At 37.3% G+C, this 22,340-nt stretch overlaps 1 protein-coding gene across 5 annotated transcripts in view; it reads right to left on the reverse strand.

Annotated features, from left to right (window-relative positions):
• LCOR (ligand dependent nuclear receptor corepressor) overlaps positions 1–22,340 on the reverse strand; it is an 86,586-nt gene that overhangs the window by 41,703 nt on the left and 22,543 nt on the right. For 4 of the 5 annotated variants that reach the window (XM_039385034.1, XM_039385036.1, XM_039385037.1 and 1 more), the window contains exons 2-4: positions 13,718–13,783; positions 13,223–13,302; positions 4,049–4,181 (exon numbers count right to left, since the gene is read on the reverse strand). Coding sequence is in view for 2 of the 5 variants with exons in the window: in XM_027721585.2 (XP_027577386.1) it covers positions 4,049–4,181; positions 13,223–13,302; positions 13,718–13,783 (279 nt within the window). In the remaining 3 variants the exon portion in view is untranslated. Of the gene's footprint in view, positions 1–4,048; positions 4,182–13,222; positions 13,303–13,387; positions 13,465–13,717; positions 13,784–22,340 lie in introns of those variants that run through there. The other variant, XM_039385035.1, reaches the window with a different exon arrangement.

A 22,340-nucleotide genomic window follows, 5' to 3' on the forward strand; every position in this document is an offset into this window, starting at 1 on the left:
TTATTCAGTGCAAGAACTGAGCAACTTACCTGCAGCTACAGAAGGGGAAAACGTTGCAGCAGTCCCCTACAAGTCTACTGAGAATTAAAGCCCTACAGTTCTGATCATTCAAAATAATTCACACGAAGATCAAACGTTCAAGTGTCTTCCATCTCATTCTATCTATTCCTTTTGACATTTCTACCATGGTAATCAATACACCATCAGGGGCTACCCAAGGAACTTGCAAATACACAAAAACCCAAGATGTGTCACATGAAAAGTAATTAGATTTCTAGAAGAGTTGCTAAATCTATTAGTAAGTAATGTGAAATGGAATAGGTCGACATTCCGATTTATTTATATGAAATAGTGTATAAATACAGAGGTATTTGGGACTGTGGGCAACTAAAATTTATTGACAAAAATCAGTATTTTAGACCAGTATTAATCCCTGATGTGAAGGCAAGTGTCTAACTCCTAAATCACAGAAGCTAAGCCCTACCACTTCACTTCAAACATCGATTGTGTTCTCCGGCCAAATCTTTAAAAGCAGCTCTTAAAAGGGAACAATAGAGAAGTGTTTACTTCCTCTTTAAAAAGAAATTGCCCAGGTTGAAAGGCAATCTATTGAAATTGAACTATTAGATGCATTAGCAAAATCTTCTGTGGGACATTACATTGTTAGATTTGCCTTTTCCCACCATTTTTTACAAAAGTGCATCAATCCAACAAACCGGTTTTAACGTATGTGTAAGAGATGACTGACATGAAGGTTTGAGCAGGGTTGCCCACAAAACAGAGAGCAGCAGTAAGCAGCCACGGTGTTTCTTGATGAAAAACCATATTGAGCTTTAAACATTCATCGAGCCCAAATTCCTTCCTGTTAAGCACAACTTTCTACACCTAAGACCTTATACAGTCACTATGTATACTCTCATAGCAGCATAATAACTGTAAACTTTCAGGACATTTATGTAAATATGTAACCATTTTCTTGTAAAATCTACAGGATGTTTTATTTTTGCTAAGTATGAGATACTACTATTTTAAGACGACACCAAGAAATGAGCCAAACTTAAATTTTGGTACATTTTTAGTCTCACTTCCTTCCCAAATGGCCCACAAGGACACTAGCCTGGAAAAAGGTGGAGGCTTTGTTCTGCTATGGTGACATTTCTTCCACTTTCTAGCCTCTTCACTATAAACTGCTGAAGGACATAAAAAGGTTCTAGGGAGGCCCAGAGGGACACAAATTGATGGCATGATCACACTAATTTGTGTGACACCATTTGACATGTGCCTGTAGCATATGCAAGCGGGGTTGGCAGGAATGCAGAGCTCCATGGCACCTGTGTTTTCTGAATGAACAATCAGGCCTTTACTGTGCACCATGTTTATATATTCAATTCAGTAATGCTTGCAGTTGAACATATTTACACACCGGGAAATAAAATATTACATATGTCTACAGCCATGCATCTTCGTAATCTGTACCTTCAAAGAATCAGCCCAGAATGACTACTTTCTAGTGCTGCTCAAGATAAACTCACTAGTTCAGGACACAAAACTGCATTTTCAAGCAGAAGAATAGTTACCTAGTTACATTAAAGACTTGTTGCTTAATAGAAAGCCTGAATGCTAAGGATTAGAGCTGTTAAAAAAAATGAGTGGAAAATATGAGCTGGTGCCCCTGCAGCACCTCTTGAAATCAACCAGATGTTTATCTTGACTCCTGTCTAGGTTTTTGTTTTTTTTAAAAAAAAAACAAAACAAAACTAAAACTAACTAAAACATGGAAATTCTCAGAGAAGAAAAAATACAGCAAATATTTATCAGCTATAGTCTAAAGCAGTACCTCTGAGCTTTAAAGCCTTAGTAGTTTTTGTGTATTTTTATACTGAAATCTTAAAAGGGCAGTATCGAACAAAAAAAGGTATGATTTCATTAAACCAGAAAAAGGTCCTATCCTGCTACAAAGTAAAGGTAACAGACAACGAAGTTCTACCACCCTGCTTTCATTAGAAAACATGAACATTTGAAGGAAGCATTACTGAGTCAGAGTGGCATGGACACGAATTTCAGAGAAAGGATATAAGATTAATGGACATTAAACCTGTTCAAAAAGTTCGCTGATCTTGCTAATTACTTATTTATGTTCAGTACATGAATGTGTGGCCTCAATATACAACAGGCACCTGTTCACAGAACATCTGCATTTTCCCTGATCTGCCTGGGCTACAAAACCCATGTCTCAAATGTTACTGGCAGTGAGGATGGAAAGAAGAAAAGAACTAATCGCTGGCACAAAGCCAGGAGAGCTCAGCATCTCTGAACAATGCAGGAACATCAGAGTTCTGCCATTCTTTGTGTCCTCTTTGGTATGACAGTGCCTGGGGATCTTATGGCAGTGGCATGAGTTAGATTTCAAGCAATCTAAATACAGACAAGCTTGACAACAATGCATTGAGGATTCAGAACTGACTTCCTGCCAGGCTTCTACCCCTTCCTTATTACTCTTGCACCCAGCATAGTTTTGCCAGAGGAAGGAAAACAAGAGTGTAATAAAAAAAATTCTCAAACATTCCTTAGACATCTGACATGTTTTATTATCTTCATTCCATGTATCTGGCCATGGACAGAGTATTATACCCCTCATTAGCACACTGCAATATCTGCCACTAGTTTCCCAACAAATTAGAAAAGCATACACTTTCCTAGAAGACACACACACACACACACATCATAAGTAAAAATTTAAGCTCAGTGTTAAAGGAATTAAGTCTTTCATAAACAATCTCGAAGTGATGGAAGTGCCCTTCCTTTTCCTCACCAGAAGTAGTAAAAGGGAAGAAACCTGTATTTTCTCTAGATTTTAGTTTTCTTAAATTCCTTCTGGATTTAAAGAGAGATGGGATAAATTTAAAAGCAAAAGGAAACATTTACCTTAAAAGAAAAAAAACCCCAAACTTGAAAAGGAAGCCTTGGAATAAAGGCATTATCTGAACTATCAGTAGTAATGCAGTAACTATCCTTCCCTACCATCCTGCATGTATTGCAAAAAGTATAGAAGCATCATAATTTATAGCTTGTATTTATTCATTTGAGTCATAAAAGAAAGGCTAAGATACTGTTATCTACTTAAAACACCTTTAAATATTTTGGTCACTGGGAGGAAGGGCTGAGGACTGGCTACAGCAATTTCTAATTTGTTAAACTGAAGCCTTGCATTGTCCCCCAGCAGATAGGTTGGAATCACTGATTTGGCAGATTTTCTCACACATGGGTTAGACTGATAAGTATGATGTACTTTCATTCCAGATGCATTTGGAAGCAACCTCTGGATTCCCATTTCTCAGATTTGTAGAAAAGAGTGAAATGAGTTTTTGCCTTCCTAAGAGTACAGTTTAAGTGACAACTCTCGAGAATATATTTTGGGGATTTTCTAGCATTGAGTTGCTGCTATTGTTTTCAGCATATTCTACAGCACAGATTTTCCAATTCTTTTGCTGATCACATTTTGAATTCTTCATATATCCCCCTTAGCACTATTCCAACAATTTTTATACAGTAAATTGATGGTGATAGGGTGGGTAATCACTACTCATAGTGAGAAGACTGATGACCTTTAAGAAAAACTGCATTAGTACACATTCCATTAATATAAAATAAATATTTTTTTTAAAAAAACATTACCCACCTACTACCACCACTGCCACTTGACCTTACTTCTAAACAGCCCACTCACCTAAAACATTGGTTCAGGGGAACAGTTCTGCTGGGTAAGAACTGAATCATCTCTCCAAAAGTGAAAACACCAGTGTTCTCATGGAGAGATCTGGTTTAGGGTTAAATATGTTATACTCTCATCCTCAGTCCCAAGCCCACACTGTTGTATTGCTACATTACTTGAGAGTCAATTTTTACTCTTAATAAATACATATAAAGAAGACAACTGAAAAATACCGAACATAACAGTGACAACTTGAACATCAGATCTTTGACAACTGCATTGCATGCAAAAAGACCACAAGAGACACTATTCCCCCCTCCCCCCATTAAAACTAACCTTTTCTGTAAAAGACTGCATTGAGGAACTCTTCCGCTTGCCTTTCAAAACGAATGATTTTTGCTTGCTCTTGTCTAAGCAGAGCTTCTTGTCCAGCTTCCGAGGCTGGCTCATCCAGACTGACTAAGTGTTCCTGCAAAGATATTTAATATTTGTAAGATCTTCCTGACTCCAAAATTAATAAAGTTCCTTAGGCGTTAAATATTTTACTAAATTCAAAACTTTTTTAGGTACTCAGCACGGAGTTGAATCTATTGAAACCACGACTTGTTTTTTGACTGCTTCAGAACATTGTACTTTGTCCTGTTTTCTTGCTGTAAATGCAGCAGAAGCCTGTAAGTTTTGATAACATTACGGGAAATAAGAGCCCAGTATAAAGAAGATGACTTAGATGTTTTACAACATTTGGCTGCAAATCTCATACCTAGCTCTTGTTCTTTGGCTGTTACTTTTAGATCCAAGAAATAACTATTGAAGGGAAAACACAGGTAGTTCTCCTTACTCTACACAGCATTCATGCAACTGAGCAAAAAATGACCAAGCATTATCAACAAACAGGTCCTTTTGTGAAGAGGCTCAGTAGTAGCCTCTTTTAAGTGAAATAAACTTAAGTTAGCTGTTATAACACCTACGATTAATTAAAATCCATTCTCTCTCTTACAATTAGAAACAATTATCTCCAATATTTTCAAACTAGGATAATTAAATGTGTGAGATGCCAGGATAAATCACTCATTTTAAATATGCTCAAGAAAATACAAGGAAAGGTTACAAAAATACAAAATCTAAACACCTGGATTCCTCCCCCAAATACACACCCCTTTTCTCATTTCATTCAGTTTAATGCCTTGCTCCTACTCAGGAGAACAATCCCTTTTTTGTCCCTCTCCCTCCACTTTCATTTTAAGCTATATTAAAGTTACCTGTATTTACCTACTGTAGGAATGCATACACAACCACTCTTTGGGTTTAGGGAGTGTTTTGTTTTGTTAACCTTTACAAAGTATCAGTTACCATAATATCTAAGCTGCATCTGGTTTTTTGGCCTCTACTGTGTAAGTTTATTTCAGATTCATATCCTTGTAGGACTAGAAGGGAAGGAAAGAACTGGCAATTCATTTATAAATCACAATAAATGAAAAAATAAGTAATTCTTAAGTTTGTGCTGTCTCAACTTCAAGAGGTTTCATGAAGCAAGGTTAGATAGCCAGCCCATAGTAAATTAACAAACACAGCAGTCACGTGAACTACGCGCAAAGGGTAATAATATGAAACGATGTGGACTCTGGCCTGAACAACATGGGCTCTCACATCATATTTGTAATTCAACAGCTTCCAAAAGCTCTCTAGCAAAAGTAAAGGGAGATACTATTCAGACAGGGTACAGAGACAAAGCAGCATTTTGTGCCAAATAAAAAGATGAGGAGCATGTGATGAGGGAGGCGACAGGTGAGGAAAACCACATTTGATGTTATGAAGGCAAGAGCCTGTGGAAGAAAAGACTTCACAAAGTGGCTGATGCTTTGTTCCATACCAGAGAGATTCAAACTTGCTTGCTCCCATAGAAGAGAGACACTTCTTTTAAGATCGTATGAAAGAATTAAAGACTAATTTGAACTGATGGATCAGCCAGAAGTGTTCACCTCTGTGCCAGGCATCCCAGTGCTCCCACAGTTCACTGGCATTTTATGAACACCCTGAAAATGCAGTTGTACTTTTACGATACTAAAATATGTGAAATATCTGTACAGGATTTCACAATAAAAATATTTGTGGATAATAAGACAAATATTTTTTGAGAGTTACGATTCAGGTGAGACTTCACAGAACATACTTGTACGCTCTTTTTGAAACTGTGTTGCTGCATCTGGCAAAGCTTATTGCAGGATTTGTCCTATTTACTGACAGACAGTCCAAGATGAGCTATATTATCTTTTAAGCATTATCGGGATAACTGTAAACTCAGCTTATCAATTTGTATAAAAAGCAGACGTGTGTGCAAATTAACTAATAACAGAAGTAATCTAGGCATATAGAAGTGTTGTAGCAATCACTGAAATATCTAAGCCTTTACATAAGTTTTGCTTTAAAAGGAAACTCTGCAAACTGATGCACACAGATTCAGCTAGATAAGATCCATTAGAGTTAATTGGCATCCTCTAGCTAAAGTCCCATGAGCCATTGCAAAAAAACTTTCTTTTAATTCAAAGGACAAACAGAGAATTCAGAATTGAAGGAAACATTATGCCTTCAACCTGATCTGACACCCTGCCCTTTAACAGACTACAGTTCTGGAAGAAGTCTAAAATAAAAATAAGCCTCGGCCAACAAAATGCATTTCAAATCTTCCTAGTATGTTTTGCAACTAAGACATACACAGTAAATCCTGGCCTAGTAACTTGGTGGAAACAGAGTCCAGTGGCACCACAGCTCACCACAAACAAGTGTACTTTATATTACTCATATAAAGGCAATGTAAGAAGAGTACAATTTAATCTAACAAGGCTAACTAAAGTTGTACATTTTCTTCACAGAGAAGGAATGAAGAAAAAGGGATCAACCAAAAAAAATTGTAAGTGGTTTACACTGGTGAACAGCTAAATAAAGGAACACTTCATCTGCATTCAGGAGAGGAGGGGAACAGCAAGAAAATGGCAGTGTTTAGTTACTACCCCTCAAACCACAGAGCATCTCCTTGCATATATTGTTTTTATAAGTGTCCATGTTAAAGAAACACAGTAATATAAAAGAGTCAGATTTAACCTTGCACATAGAAAAAAAATAATCTTCGGCATCTTCTGGCACCTGCAATACAGCACTGACTACATGAGACAAAATATACTGGAAATGTTCCTGCCGATTGGATTTTTTATTATTTTCTTATCCATTGTATCACAATTATTCCAGTAATCTTTGCAGTTTTTTCACCCCAGAAGGAAAATTCAAGTTTTCACACTAAGCATTTGATTGTGATTGCTATTCAAAGTCAAATTCCAAGAGTGGGGCTTTTTTTGTGTGATTTAGGGGTGTGTGGTTGGTTGGTTTGTGGTTGTGTTTTTTTTCTTTTTACATTTTCCAGCATTTCTTCCCAATAACCATTATTTGGAACAACATCTCAGGCTTACCCTCTCACTCTACAGTCTTGAATCACACCAAAGTTTTCAGCAACAACAGTAGGAAGAAGAAAAACCTATTAATATTTAGACAGCATTGTCATTTGGGTTTTTTTTTCCAGGATATTTGTAACCAATCAGTTACTTTTACATATTATTTATAACACAGGATTCATTCTATTTTCTCTGTGCTTCCCTTCAGGTGGGAAGAATCCCACCAGCTAACGTGCAGTATCACTATACTGAACAATATACCCTCAGAGAAAGACACCTGGAGTGGTTTGCACATGCTCCCTAAGGGCTGAAGCTCTTTTTGTATGTTAAGATAAACAGCATAACTATGTAATTAAGTCAAAGATCCTTTGAAATACAGAGCTCAGGTTTTCAAAGCGCAAGGTCAGTGCGTGACCTTGAGAGACCACCTAATCCTGGGCAGCCCAGCCCTGTCAGCACTAGTGCTCCATGTTCACTGAGACCCTCCTTGTAGGAAATGTTGATACAGCAATTCCAAAAGCTGAACTGCTGACACAAGAGAAAGGTATGATACAGACTGTTGTTGTGCAGATATGGATACAGCATTTCATGTTTAAGCCGCAGGACACACACAGATGAAGCGGGAAGAGTCCAGAAGCTAGAACAGTACGAGATAATTCCTATTCATCTTTGCAGAGAAAAAGGAGGGAGGCTTCCCACAGACCACCCATGGCTGACCGGTCAACCCATGGACCCCAGGGATACAATCCAGACTCCCACCATACTCTTACCCCCCGCCCCCAGAAGGCAAGAGTGAGTAAGAAAGGAATGTTTCAGCATCCCTAGGCTGTCTTCTCCAACACCTAATTTTTCTTAAGACTGTACAGCCTTTTTAATTCTTAACCTGTGAAAAGGAAAATAATTGACTATTTTCTGTAGACAAGCTTTAAGGGTACCAGAGACTCTTCTTTCCTTCTATCTGCAAGACCAAGTCATTCTTGCTGCTTTCATTTCAGAGCTACTTGGTTTGCTTACATCTCTCAAAAAGCTACAGTCAGGTGAGGCTTCACCAGCATTTAGGTTTTTCTCTCTATTGAGAAAAATGCCTCTCTTGATATAGTCCCCAAAATAGTTTACCATTTTACCATCCTATCACTTTTCAGACGTGTAACTTGTGACTTGATAACACAAGTCTGTCTATCCTGTTTCTCAAATTTATCAAGACCATTTTCAATTCTGAGCATGTCCTTTAAAGCATCTACAACTGCTCCCAGCTTAGCATTAATAAAAATTCAGATGGTTTAATTAGTTTTAAGACCTCCCTTGCTTACTTAACATACATATTTTTATATGAAGATGACTGATGTCAGATTTATCAAATTCAAAACAAATTTATCTTGACTACTGAATATCATTTATTATCTATATTAGAGGGAGAAAAAATAAATCAGTGAAAACACAACATGCTTACATTAACATTTATGCTCCAATAAAACTGAAACCCCACATTACTACTAAACACAGCTGGAGATTATCACAAACAGCCTCTTCAGGTTTTAGCCTCCATAGCAAATTATTTTAAAACCACATAGTACAAAATTGACAGTCTAAATGCTTGAGATTTTTAAGTGATGAAATCCATTAAAAATGTTTTAGAGCATGTTCCAGCACACTGAGGATCTCCATACACAGTTTAAACACATTCTAAAGCCATCAAAAGTTCTAAGAGTTCTGAAACTTCAACTAATTTTCAGATATTTCCTTTGCCATCTTATTCTACAAGTTAATGCTTTAGATGATAATGGTAACTTCAGAATTATTCAGACACTTACCACAGTTCACATCTTATTGTTTATGCTCCTCTATAGTGAAAGGTCACCAGATTCAGAAACTTTTATTATGACTAACCATAATCAAATAATGACATATTACCTTTTAGATGTCTGTGTAAAGCAATGACTTACAAGCTTTTAAAAATATCCAAATATCAGAGTAACTTTGAATTTTAAAACAACTCCTTCACATGCTGTACCCTACCACACTTCTTCACAAATGAAAGAATTGTGAGAGGTCCTTACACTGAAGCCTGAGTATTTTACAGCACTTTGCAGACCAGATTCAGTGTTCTGTCAACAACAGCATAAGACTCCAGAATATGCTCCTAGAAATCATCTTCTCTCTTGCTATTTTTGTAGCTTAAATATATCCATAAAATAGTTAATGTGCTTAGGAGTATTATCCTTCTTGTTCTGCTCTCACCAACTAATGAGATTAGTTGTGTGTTCATGTGTGTGTGTTCCTTTTTTCTCTTAATACATACAAATTGCTTTATGTCGCTTTAGACAATAGTGTTTTATTTTCCACATACTCAACTGAATCCTCTTTAAGGATTCATTTTCCAATATTCCCTTTCTTCTGGCCTTTCTTAAACTAGGCTTGAGCTCCAACAGTAGAGACTACCTGATTTGATAGAAACATTCTACATGGAGCTACAGATTTCTTCTGTAATGATAGCTCTGTCAGATCTAACAAGCTACAAAGAAAATTAGGAATCACAATTAAAAAGAGGTAAGTCAAGTACACTTAAAATGCAATCCAACTGAATTGATGAGTCTTTTCTGTACCACAACCTTTTAGAAGGAAAAGTGATAAAGACCACAAGTAATTGAGAATTACCACATTTGCAGATCATCCAAATGCAAATTCACCAAATTTGGTCCCATAGGACCTGATCCTCCTCTAACTATGTGTAGGCAGCTAGAGATGCTAATTGCCTTTTTAGACTTTCTTGTCCATCAATGTACCCATGCCTTACTGCACACAGGCACCCAGGCAGCAGCTCCTTAGGTTACCAGTTATTCTCTGATCATACCACACAGAAACAATTGTTGTATTCTGCATTCTGTGATGAAAGAAAAAAAATCCGGTTTCGAAAAGCTCTATGTTATTGCACATAACGCTTTGAATTTGAGCAAAAATATGACAGGGAAAATGTTAGCTCCCTACTTTGTCTGTAGTTTATTACCCCTTACACATGAAGACACTTAAGTCTGTTTCTCTATCAAAACCTGTCTTGTATTTTGACTGCCAAAAAACGCATGCATTTGCTCAGTATTTGCAAGTAGAACTACTGCTACAAATAAATTAATCTTTTTAGAATACTTCAGCAGATGGTTCTCCATCCTTTGAAGAAGTTGTGTAATTGAATCTGACTGCTTGTAAAAGCAAGAACCAACATCACTGAAAGAGTGGGAGAGCAAATGTAGTTTTTTACCCCTTAAGCAGCTCTGCCAATAAACTAATACTGGCCTTCAATTCTCATCCTACAGTCCAGAACTCAATTTTTCTTAAGCACAACTACCGGTCTCCTACGTTACAGGTAATTCTGAAGGGCAAATGAAATCCAGAAAAAAAACCTGAAGATTTTAATTGGTTTTGAACTTGTTGGACCAGGTACCTACATGTCAGTCAAAGGTGAAAATCAAGGATATTGATTAATTATTCAACCAATCCTAGATGGGTATTGCTAAAGATGTACTCATTGGAAAAAAAGGCCAGCCACAACCATGTGGTTTGTGACTATCTTGCTCCCAGCTACAACATCAATTACATACCTTTTAATTCTGTAACTCAGCAGTATATAAGCACAAACCCAAATCATCGCAACCTGCCTGGTTCTTTTCCTAAAAATTTAAGAGGATGCAGATGAACAATAAAAAAAAAGCAGAATAGAGGGTAAGGCAGAGAAAGCACAACTGCTATCACTTTATGTACAGGAACAGACAGTTTTAGCAGTTACAGAAGAATGAGCCTCCAACTCCCTAAAAAGAAGAGTTACAGATATTAGTACAGATGCTCAATGGAAGACATTTCAAATAAATTAGCACCATTTCTAATTTAGTTCATTAGCTGAAGGATGTCCATTATTTGGCTAAATACCAAATTAAGTTACAAACTTTTTTCTAAAAATTCTATGACATTTCAATTCAAATTAAGATGTTGTCAAACTCGCACTATTTGAAGGTTCTCATGAAAGAATCCTATTTAGATCTGTATTGCAAGCTAATGACATCAGTGCCAGCAGTGCAGCAATCTGCTGCACCCACAGGAGAAAGGAAGCACTCCCACCCTGCCATCTCTCTCAGCTGACACACAAGAACTCCCTATATCTAAAAGGAGCCATATTCCTCCCTCAAAAACCAAACCAAAAAAAGATAAACCAAAAAGCCCAAAACCCCAAACCCAACCGAACTGACAGAGAGGCTGGAGAGCAGTAAACAAACAAAAAAAAAAAAAAAAAGAAAAGAAAAAAAAAAAAGAAAAAAAAAAAGAAAAGCCCCCTACATACTCTAAAGTCTTATCTCACAGTTCTCTCCAGCCTGGTCAGGACAAATCTCCTTCCTCTTCCCCTAGCAATGCTGCACACCCCTTCTGCATTCTGTATCAGCCTGTACACAATCCTAAAATCTCCTTCGACCCCTGATGACAAAACATCATGGAGCACATCAGGTGTGACCACATCTGCATCTTTTCTTTCACCCATTTAAAAGCCACCACACAGTACAATAGGGAATCGTGTGAGGATCCTTAACATTAATGAGAACTATCACTTGCATAAGGAATACATTGCCAGTTTCCCAGTAATACTCAATTATGGGCTACACTTGTGAAACCAGAAAGAAAAACCCAGCAAAGTAGAGGAAAATACAAATAGTGGTATCTCAGCTTCTGACTAAAGGTTGCATAGAAGCTTGAAAAGGACAAGGCACTGTACCTGATCAGCACACTATACAGTAGACATTCATGCTCTTCATTTTTGTCTTCACCTAACAATCTCTGATTTTCAAAAGCTTTATTTTAGTTATTGTGGACTTATGAGGATGACTGAGATATAAACCATCTTTTTGAAGATCTACCCATACACTGTCAGATTCTCCCAGACTATGATCAGTCTCTGACTGTGCCACAAACTTATTTTCTGCGTTAATGCAATGGCTTAACAAGAACTGTGCTAAACACTGAATTTTGTCCTTTTATGAGATGAGGTAAGACAAAAGACAGAACTCCTTACACCACAAGCATACACACATCTTACCTGCTGTCAGTCTCAATGAAGGAATTATGCTTTGTATCTATTCTAAATGCAAGCATTCCTAAACCTCCTCCCATGCCTTAACAGAAACTGTAATACGGAAACAGGAATAAACTGGCAATATGGCAAGTATCACTGTCAACAAGGTACTTCCTTTATGGACAAGCCATGCAGCTACACATATTAGAGGAAAGAGTGCTTTTGTTTCATTCCTAAGTTGACAGAGATCCACTCTGGTGTTGTTTAACATTGTGCAGGAAAAAGTAATAGTTACGAGTTCCAGTAAATTAAGTTTTGCCAAGGCAGATGATCCTTCCTTCCTATGCTATGGAACAATCATTATTTCAACACATGGGCTGAGCAACAACCACGTATAGCATGATAGCTTTTGCTTCATATACACCTATAATCTCCTTAATAAAACAAACTGCAAGTTTATTAAGTTGGCAAAGCTGACTTGTCCATGTTTAGGCTCTGACTTGGTTATGAACAAGCACAGTACAGAATCTACCATACATGAGAGCCCTTTAATAAAAGGATATGGCCCACAGGGAAGGGGATTCCCAGACACAAAACAAGACTCTAGGTTGTTAAAATGAACCACATTTCCATATTGAAGATAAGCCCATCACCTGACTGTAGTAAACATGCACAAGCCACAGTTTGGCTCCCCGAGGAAAGGTTTCATGATTCCCAACAAGATCTCTGACAAAGAACTCAACCCCCCTCCCCAACAAATAAAAAACACTGAACAGAAAGGGCCAATACATAGGGGGACAAAAACATACCACCTGCATCACATACTACGAAGAAAAAGTTGCACAAAAGAGGCAGGTCTGTTCATTAACTTGCGTATTTTAATTCAGAAAACCTTCTTCCAAAGGAGGGGAAAGGGGCAGGAGGTTGCAGATTTTCCATATTCAGTTAACAGAGCAGCAAACTCCCTCCCTTTGTCCCTCCCCTACAACTACTAGCTTCACACATCTGCATTGTTACCTTCACTTTTTCTCTTCTCAGGCAGCAGAAAAGACAATTTTCATCAAAAGACCAATCAGAAACACCTTCAGGCTCACAGTCTGTAAATCAGAAGAATAGCAAATTACTTCATATTCATAAACCACGACACAACTGGAGCCAAAAGAGAAATGCTGAATTAAATACCTGTTTCACAACATTCTTGCCTGCATTCTGAGGATGCAGGCTTCATATCGGCCATTTTTCTAAGTCCCCAGATTACCAAACTGTATACATTTTATCATTGCACAACAAATCTGTTTTTCCCAGCACTGCCAAATACACTCCCAGCTACATAAAGATGAACGCACACTCATTAGTAATTTTAGCCAATATGAAACTAACTGTGAGCACTGCCTGGGGGAGGGGGAAAAAAAGCACAAATCACCACGGTAACACACATTTTCTAGAGGCAGAGCTGGGGCTGCTTCTGTCATTAGAAATGCAGAACAAGATACAAACATAGAGATTGAATACCTTTAAACAAACTGAGATCTTTTAATAATCCAGGTCCAAACAGGCCTTCTAGAATACTTTCAAACCCTAAAAGCAAATAAAAGAATTGTTAGCTTTCTAGATTAAGTACGTCACTACAATATTCACAATAGCAGTTCTATATTTATCTGTTCCAAGAACAGAGCTCAACGTGCTTTCTCTAAGTATTACAAGATACATGGGTCAATTGTGATGACTGAACTACTGACAAACCACAGCACAGAGTCCACCGACTCCTGTACTTCTGTAAATAGCTAGGTTAAAAACGAAGAACATTATGACATTGAAATAAACCATTTTGAAAAGAACACAAAAAACCTATATGTTCTACAACATGACCAGTTAATTTCTACACAAAAATACTCTCATTTTAAGTCTCCAAACTGAAATAAGGTATGTTTTCCCAGTTAAAAAAAATACATTCTTCCATCTCAGTGGCATTCAGTTACTTTTCTGAATTTCAGCAAACATTAAAATCAGTGTTTCCTGAGGAGTCACAAGTTTGAGGAGAGAAAATTAAAAGGAAAGGGATTCAGCATTGCCATGTCACTAAGGAACGAAATTCCAATCACAGATCTGCATCTAAGACACGCACAGTCCAATTTACTTCAATGCCATGATTTATGCCTCACATAAAATACATGTAACCAATTCGAGTTTATTCCAAAAGAGGGAAAACCTTCACCAAAATTACTGCCATTATTGGGAAATGTTAAATCAATATTACACTAAACCCCTGCTGGCAGTAAAAAAAGCTACAGAGCTATTAACTACCCAATGCTGTGAGAACACAGGTTAGCAGAGTGAATATGAAAAGTACAAAGACTACTTCAAGGGGGACAGACAAATTTCACCTGCTTATAAAAATGTATTCACAATATGACCAGTACAACTTACTATATTCCCCCCCCTTAATAATTTTGCTTTGTAGGTTTAATAGAGGTTTGGGGGCTCCTAGCTTCTCCTACTTGTCTGGGTCTTTGAGGGGCAGAAGAAGCAGCAGGAAAAAAAAACTAAGAAACAAAAATATGACTTTAAATTTAGAGAAATTTGCATGGGTGAATTGGGGACAAACTATCTGAAATAGCTATTTTTAAGAAATCAGTCAAAATCTAGACGATCACGTACTATGAAGGAATCAGTTATTACATTGTAGAAGAGTAGTAATTCTAAAATAATTCTGACTTCATCCAGATCTAATATCAAAGTTATGTTTTGCACAGCAGTCTTGAAAAATAAAGGACAAATAGCGTTGCACCCCTCTGGGTGTCAGCGAGTGTCAGTGCACCAACACCACCAGCTGTCAGATGCAGGGTCCTACAGAATCTGCAGTCTGCAACATGACTTAGGTGGCCAAAGCATTGCTGGGGTACAAGACCATCCATGATCTAACACCTGTCAGAGCCTGACACTAAAAATCTAATCTCAGAGAGGACCGAGTGGAGAACAACAAAAAAAAAAAAAAAAAAAAGGAGAAAAAAAAAATAAATGGATTAAAAAAAAAAAAAAGAAGAAAAAGAGTGACGGTGAAATAGCAGTTAAGAGTAAAGAGAAATAGGGAGAGATCAGAAAACAAGGTGGAAGAAGAAAAACTGGAAAAACATCCCATCCAACAGCACCTTGTCAGGCAGAGAAGTAGCACTGCCTCCAAAAAAAGCCAATTCAGGCTTCAGGAAGTGGCAGGAACAGTGGGAAAGGGCCGACCAACCTGACCTAGAAGAAAAATAGGAGAATCAGGGTATTGACCCATAGGTTTATAATGCTGACTCTTTTATGGGTAGTGACCCCTCAGAATTTGACTCTGAAATGAAACCTCAAGGAAAACAGCTAATCAACCTCATTCTTAATCTTTTTGTTTAAAAACTTACATTTATATATATATATATATATATATATATATAAATAAATCAAAAGATCTCAGAAATTTACTCGAACTCATCAATCTTAAAATAGTAACTGCCAGTGACTCACTGCCCCACAGTTTGCCATGCATGCAATTGCACACTGAAGTCCCTGCCAAGTTTTACAGCTTGGATATTGTATGATGGTAGTTTGCTAGCCCACTGTTCTGAGTGATGCTAATGCCACTCGGGTTTTATTAATATTAAATATTGGATTTAGCAGTTGCATAGCAACAGCAGAACATCTTATGTGCAATGTTTGACATTAAAAAAGGCAAATAAGGGAAGTATGAATGTATTCAAAAATTATACTAAGACTGGTAAAACTGCCATGAAGCTGAGCCCTATTCCCCCCAAATGCAAAGAGAAATGCAGCAAAGGCAGTATAAGCCCTGTGATGTCGTGTTCAGTCATTCAGGGCTCCAAAAGAGCAACTGTGTACAGTTAATCATGCAGAATACATTGAAAACAAAATCTTGAAAAAGGAGCTGCCTACTTTTTATAGTATTTTTTCTCTCCATTGTCACTGCTCTTAGAAGCTTGAAAAGAACATTTCTTTTCCCACCGATTGTCCTTTTCCATTTGGCAGATGATATTTTCCTGCATTTCAAATGGAACAGAAATTAACATGGCTGCCTCTGCTAAATTCCAGTTTCTATATTTTCATCATCTGTATTTCAGTGTCTGAGAGTTCAAAGCAGCTGAACAGCAGGGCCAGTGGAAAAGTTGCAGGAATAACAGAAGAGAGAAAAAAAATGAAGATCCCAGTATTTTAGAAATCAGTATTATTTATATGTCAGATTAGATTTTCAATATTGGTAGTATTTAGATTTCTCAGATATGTTCTTCACAGTTAAAGCAGCCACAAATTTAAGTCTTACAAATACTACTGGTGATCTTTACAATGAAAAACATCTTTTGGACGTGTAAGAATTTAGAAAAAAAAAAGGTTTAATGTTTTAAAACATACAACATTTATGAAGTGTAAAACAACTCTATGTCCCAGAAGACTCTCTAGGAAGTGAAGAATTAGAAAAAAATAAATAAATCCCAGAACAAACAAAGAAAACCCTTAGTACTGAAGCAAGGGTGGAATAACTTTTTAAATGCAGAGGTTGTTACATACTTACTCCTATTTCACAATTTTTAGCTCTGCAAGTAAAGCATTTCCTAAACCAACCTGTGACAAAAATCAGAATATGTATGTACCATTTTTATGCTAAGAGTAGCAAGCAAAGAAATTAAGACTAAAGAGAAGAAAAGAGTTGACTATGCAGTTTTCAGCATGGTCAAATTTCACTACTTTTGTCTCTGCATCTAAGCAGTTTTCTTTTCATCTTTTCTTGGCATTTTTACCCATCTGTAATCAAATATTTTGTCCTAAATTTAAACTGTACTGGTAGTTTGATGGCTAATGGTTTAAGATAAGAATTTAACACAACAGTTTAAGACAACAATTTAACACAACAGTTTAACTTAAGTTTTTCAAAAAAAAAAAAAAATCCAGTTAGATCCTGAAGTCATCTTTTCCCTTAAAACTGAGAGCACTTGTAATGATTAAGTAGCTACCAGGCTCCTTGAGATAACAGTATTAGAGAAGTCAATAGTCCAGGAGAGGACTTTCCTGGCTGATCTCTAGCAATGTGGATTAGCCAAAGACACATTCTCCACTATAAAAAACAAGAATGAGAGATCTTCAGAAGAAGACAGGGATGCATTTCTGGAGTGCCATTGACACAGAGCCCAGCATGTCAAACCCTGCTTTTTTTCACCTCAAGACAGCACAGTTCAAACATATCTCTGAATAATCACTGCACAATTCGGTCCTACATATGTATCTGGTCAAAGCAGGAAAGCTTGCCTTTAAGTTTGTGGCACAAATAATTTTGAGGGTAGTAAAAAAAGACAGGCAACAATTGGTCTGAATATATTATTACATAAATTGTTAATAAATAAAAAAAAAAAATAAATCAACATATCAAGGGTGCTGAAGGGAGAAAATAAAAACCAACATAATTAATTTTCAACTCCTCACCCCTTTTCTGTGCATATTAATTTAATCTGTGAATATCAATTTGTAAACTAAACCTCAGTCGACTAAATCAGTATCAGCCAGGGCAGCAGTTAAGTGAAGTAGGTCAGAGAATCAGAATATCCTGAGTTGAAAGGGACCCACATGGACCATCAAGTCCAACTGCATTGGACCAATTGCAACAGAAAATAAGACAAGTGATTCATCAGCATTTATTTATAACAAACAGTCACCTTAATACAGTGCGATTTGCACATTAAAAGGACAACTTCAAAAAGTTGGAAATTGAGTCAAGTAACTTAAGGCATTAGTTGTCCAAATATTTTGTTTAAATTTCTTAACTATTTAAGAACTTATTAGGAACCATCAAAACCACGGGGAAAAAAATCTGACCTACTGAATGGGAAAAAAAAATTAAAAAAAAAAAAAAACCACAACAAAACACCACCAAAAAAGCAAACCCCAAACCTGCAACGTGACTAAGGGTAAAAGCACAAAGAGGAGACAAGAGGTTGGAAGATGCACAGGAAGATTCAGAGCAGAGGAGATAAACCAAATTTCAGAAATGTTACAAAGGCCAGAGAAGAGATGCACGCAGCTTTAAAGTAAGCAAAGATAAGATCAAAAACAAGACACATGTAGATTGGGTTTTTTAGGTAAAACAAATAAGAATATGGTAGTATATTAAGAAACATTCAACAGAATGGCATACAATCATTCAACAAAATTTATCAAAGTAGTGTTAGTAACATTAACTCCTTAATATTCTATGGAGGTGTGTTGGGTTTTTTTCTGGGACTTATTCAAAGAGTAATTCCAGCAGTGTTTAATTCCAGAAAGTCCTGAAATATTGAGAAAGTCCCAATGGGCTTGAAAAAGAAAAAAATCATCCATTTCAAATGTCAAAACGTTAAACAAATAAGTACCGGAATCTCAACTCGGTAAAGGTTTTCAAAACCAAGAATGGTTCAGAGGACTACTCAGGAACTAACAGAAAAAATGGTTTTGATCAACATGGGCTTACAAAAATTCCTATTAGATGTGCAGGAAACTAAAATTTTTATTAACAATAAATATCATATAATATTTTACATTTTTTTGGCTGGCACAACATATTTTGACTAAAACCAGACAGAAAAACACACCCCAAAAAATTAAAACAAACAAAACCAAAAAACCTCCAAACCAAAACTCAGTCAAATAAATATAAAACAGATTCAAAATCAATTAAGTGACAGCTCTTGAAATGTTTGTGTCAATGGGAAACTACTGCTAGCGAGGTCCATCAGGTATTGGCTCTTGGCCCTGTGCCATTTACCATTTTAGTCCTAGCTGGTGACTTGGAAGAAAGCAGTCACTAAATTTGCAGGAGCTACAAAGACAGGAAGAGCAGTAAGCAACAAAAGGCCCAGGTCACAGAGGCTGCTTACCAAAGCAAATGCAATTAAACACTACTTCGAAAGGGGGGCGGGGGGGGAATGGAGAAAGCCACAAATCACACATCTAGGAACAGGAAAAACAGCTTCTCAAAGACATGGCCAGATCCAGCAGCTGAAATTGGAAGCTGATCAAATTCAGCCAGACATAAGACACTCTTTAATTTTACAAGGGTCCAACTAAAGACATAAGACACGCACTCCAGGACCAGATCGATGCTCTCCCTATCCTAGGATTCTGAAGGTGTTATTTAGGGAAGCACAGGTTGGCCGCTAAGATCTATTCCCCCTTCCCTCTCCCCCAGCACTTAGATTCATCATGTTAGGAGCCTCATTAACTAGTATGAAGCAAGAGCCACCATCATCACATCAGGTTTTTATTGGATTTCTCATGCCTAGATTTTCTGGTCAAGATTGGTTATATTTATCCACAGCTATGGGATTTGAAGCAGGAATTAATTCAGAAAAATCCTACAGTCTATATGTAACATGGGAATTCTGTCCCTTTCAGGACAAAAATCTATTAAACTTGAATGTTTCAGTCACAGGCATCTTAATAGAAAAGCAAGACCAAGCAACAAGGGAGGGGAAAAAAAGTCACAGGACGGTTATTAATATACACTAAATCTCAGGACATGCATATAATTATAAGTTGTGAACATTCTTTTATTCATGCAACAAAATAGAAGATACTCCCATCCACCTATGATGAGAGATCTCGTTATCTGAATGATGTCCAGTTAAGTACTCCAACTACAAGTTAAACCAACTTTGCTTTAGCTTCTGGGGGAACTAAGAAAAAGCTGTGCATCTCAAGCAATTTTTCAAATTTCACGCTTCCCCATTCTTGTTACTGATACTGCACTGTTCAGGGATCTAATGCAGACATCCCTGCTCCAGAGGATTCTAGGGACCTTAAACATCAATAACCTGACTCTGTAGTAGCAATAAAGAAACATGCATACAGAAGAAAAGAATTACGGATGTTAAGACAGGTACTGTTTAAAAGAACACGTATATCCAAGTTCTGTATAGCAACACACAGCTCTTCTGTACCTTTTTGCACCAAAACACCTTCTCTTCCAAAGACAAAATACAGAGCATTGCCTGCTGGGGTCCCTAAACAGGCCCTTGGAGCTCAAGAGAAAAAGAATTCTTTGGCCTTAGAGTAGTGCTTTATTCACTGTAGAACAGCATCTCCAGTAGAGAAGTTTCATTTGAACCAATCAAGAAGCCAACAAGGTACATGTTGTGTCAAACAGCCATTTCACTGTTACAGTAACTTACCACAGCAGTAAGCTCAGAAATCAAAAAAGCAGCAAAAAACTACAAGTACTGTTGATATAAGTGCTTCTGACTGACTATCCATTCTGCAGGACTTCATTAAAATTCCACTACTAGTCTGTAATTTAAAAAAAAAAGCTGCAGCAGACCATCCTCACTCCTCTCCAAGCATCCCTCTTAACCAAGCTATTCCTTTTCCTCTGAGAACCAAGTCTAAGAACATTTTCTCTGATGCAATCCCAAATTTACAGCAATACATTTAAAATTTAATGAGCTAAGCATGACAGAAAAACAGCTACACATCTGAATTACAGCACTGCAATGAACTTGCCTTCACAGCAGAAAAGTGCCCTGCCAAATGCCCTAAAAGAGGGTAGATCTCTCCCCTCTACAAGGAAGAACAGAGAGGCAAAGCAATAAAGTTACCAGGCTGTGTCACAGTGCAAGAAATGGAAACAGGCCTCCCCATCCAATGTTAGCACTCTAATCGGCAGATTATCTCACTGATTACAACTGAAAATTCAACCCCAAAAAACCAGAAGTGACAAGCTATAAAGCTTGCTGCCAGAGTGCAGAGTATAGCAAGGCAAAAGGCAAAATACGGATCTTCTCCTGCTTCCCTCCCACGAGGAATATTTTTGTGTGTATGATCCGATATCAAGAAGAGAATAACATGAAGGCATCCAACCTTCTTATCTCGAATCAAAAGTCTTGGAAGCAGAATTCAAGAAAAGCCAAGGACCCTGTAATGGCTGTCAACATCACCTCAAGATACAGCAATTGCTCTGGCAGGCTAAGCTGTATTCATGTGGATTTGCAGGGGTGGAAAGATCCTCCAATTTGCAGATACTGCATCGCTGATCTGGTTAGTTGTTCAAGTCAGGGGTTGTGGGCTTGTTTTACATTTTAACTCAAGACTGGGAGGTTTATTGTATGACTGCCTCATTTTCTTCACAGTCAGTCACCATCAATGCAGGACTTGACTGGAATCTTCTCATGTAAATACTTGCATTTTATTACTTTAGAAAATAAACCAGAAAACACAGACATCATAAAATGGCAAAGAATGACAACAGAAGAGCTTGATTAACTACCAACTTTGCATGCATCCTTAAAAAGATAGTTTAAGAGAAGAATAAGATCTAAATTAAAAAAAAAAAACAAAACAAAATCAACTAAACTAAAATCCAAACAAACAAATTTTAACACTAAAAATTGAAACAGGAGTTGCTTTTCAGTATTTCAATTCAAAGATGGTGCTCTTATTTGTTCAACCTCCAGGTATGGAGTTCCAGCAGGTAACCAGGTACAACTTTCACTGAGAAGCAATTGTAACAACTAGCTAGAAAATTTACAAACAGATTAAGAGAGTCAAACAGCTCAAGAATGGGAGTGCACAATAGCACAAAACAGCATGGACCAGAAGTTTTATACAGAGACCCAAATGTTTCTCAAACTTGAGGCAATTTTTTCCAGCTCCAACAGTGTTGCATTGCTTATTGCATCAAAATAAAAATCCTGAAACTTTTTTCCCATTGGAGACAATCTGTTAATGCTTCACTCCCAAGCAAAGATGACATTCATCAACTGCTGGTTACCCCACACTCCTGAGACACAAGCTTAAGAACAGCCTTGCAGTAGATGGCATTGACCTGTGTGGAAAATGCCTCCCACAAAAGAGACAGGATGTCCAGCAGCATCAATTCACTGCTGCACTTTATTTCATGGCCACAGTAATGCTTATATCAGCCTGAGTCAGGTGTGCTGTCAGGAACAATTTGCCACAAGCAGATATAGCAGAGGCCCAAGCCAGTTTAAACCATGGAGGAACCCTCCCTTTCCCACGGAAGTTGTATATGTGGAAGCACAGGACACCAGTAACTTCCACCCCAGCCTCAAGAGATATGCATTGGCATGGGGCAAAAGTGTTAGAGGTGTGAGTTAAACTGGCT

Source organism: Pipra filicauda, unplaced genomic scaffold, assembly GCF_003945595.2.
Source record: "Pipra filicauda isolate LSUMZ 115617 unplaced genomic scaffold, ASM394559v2 scaffold390_size662804_pilon, whole genome shotgun sequence".
Lineage (NCBI taxonomy): Eukaryota > Metazoa > Chordata > Aves > Passeriformes > Pipridae > Pipra > Pipra filicauda.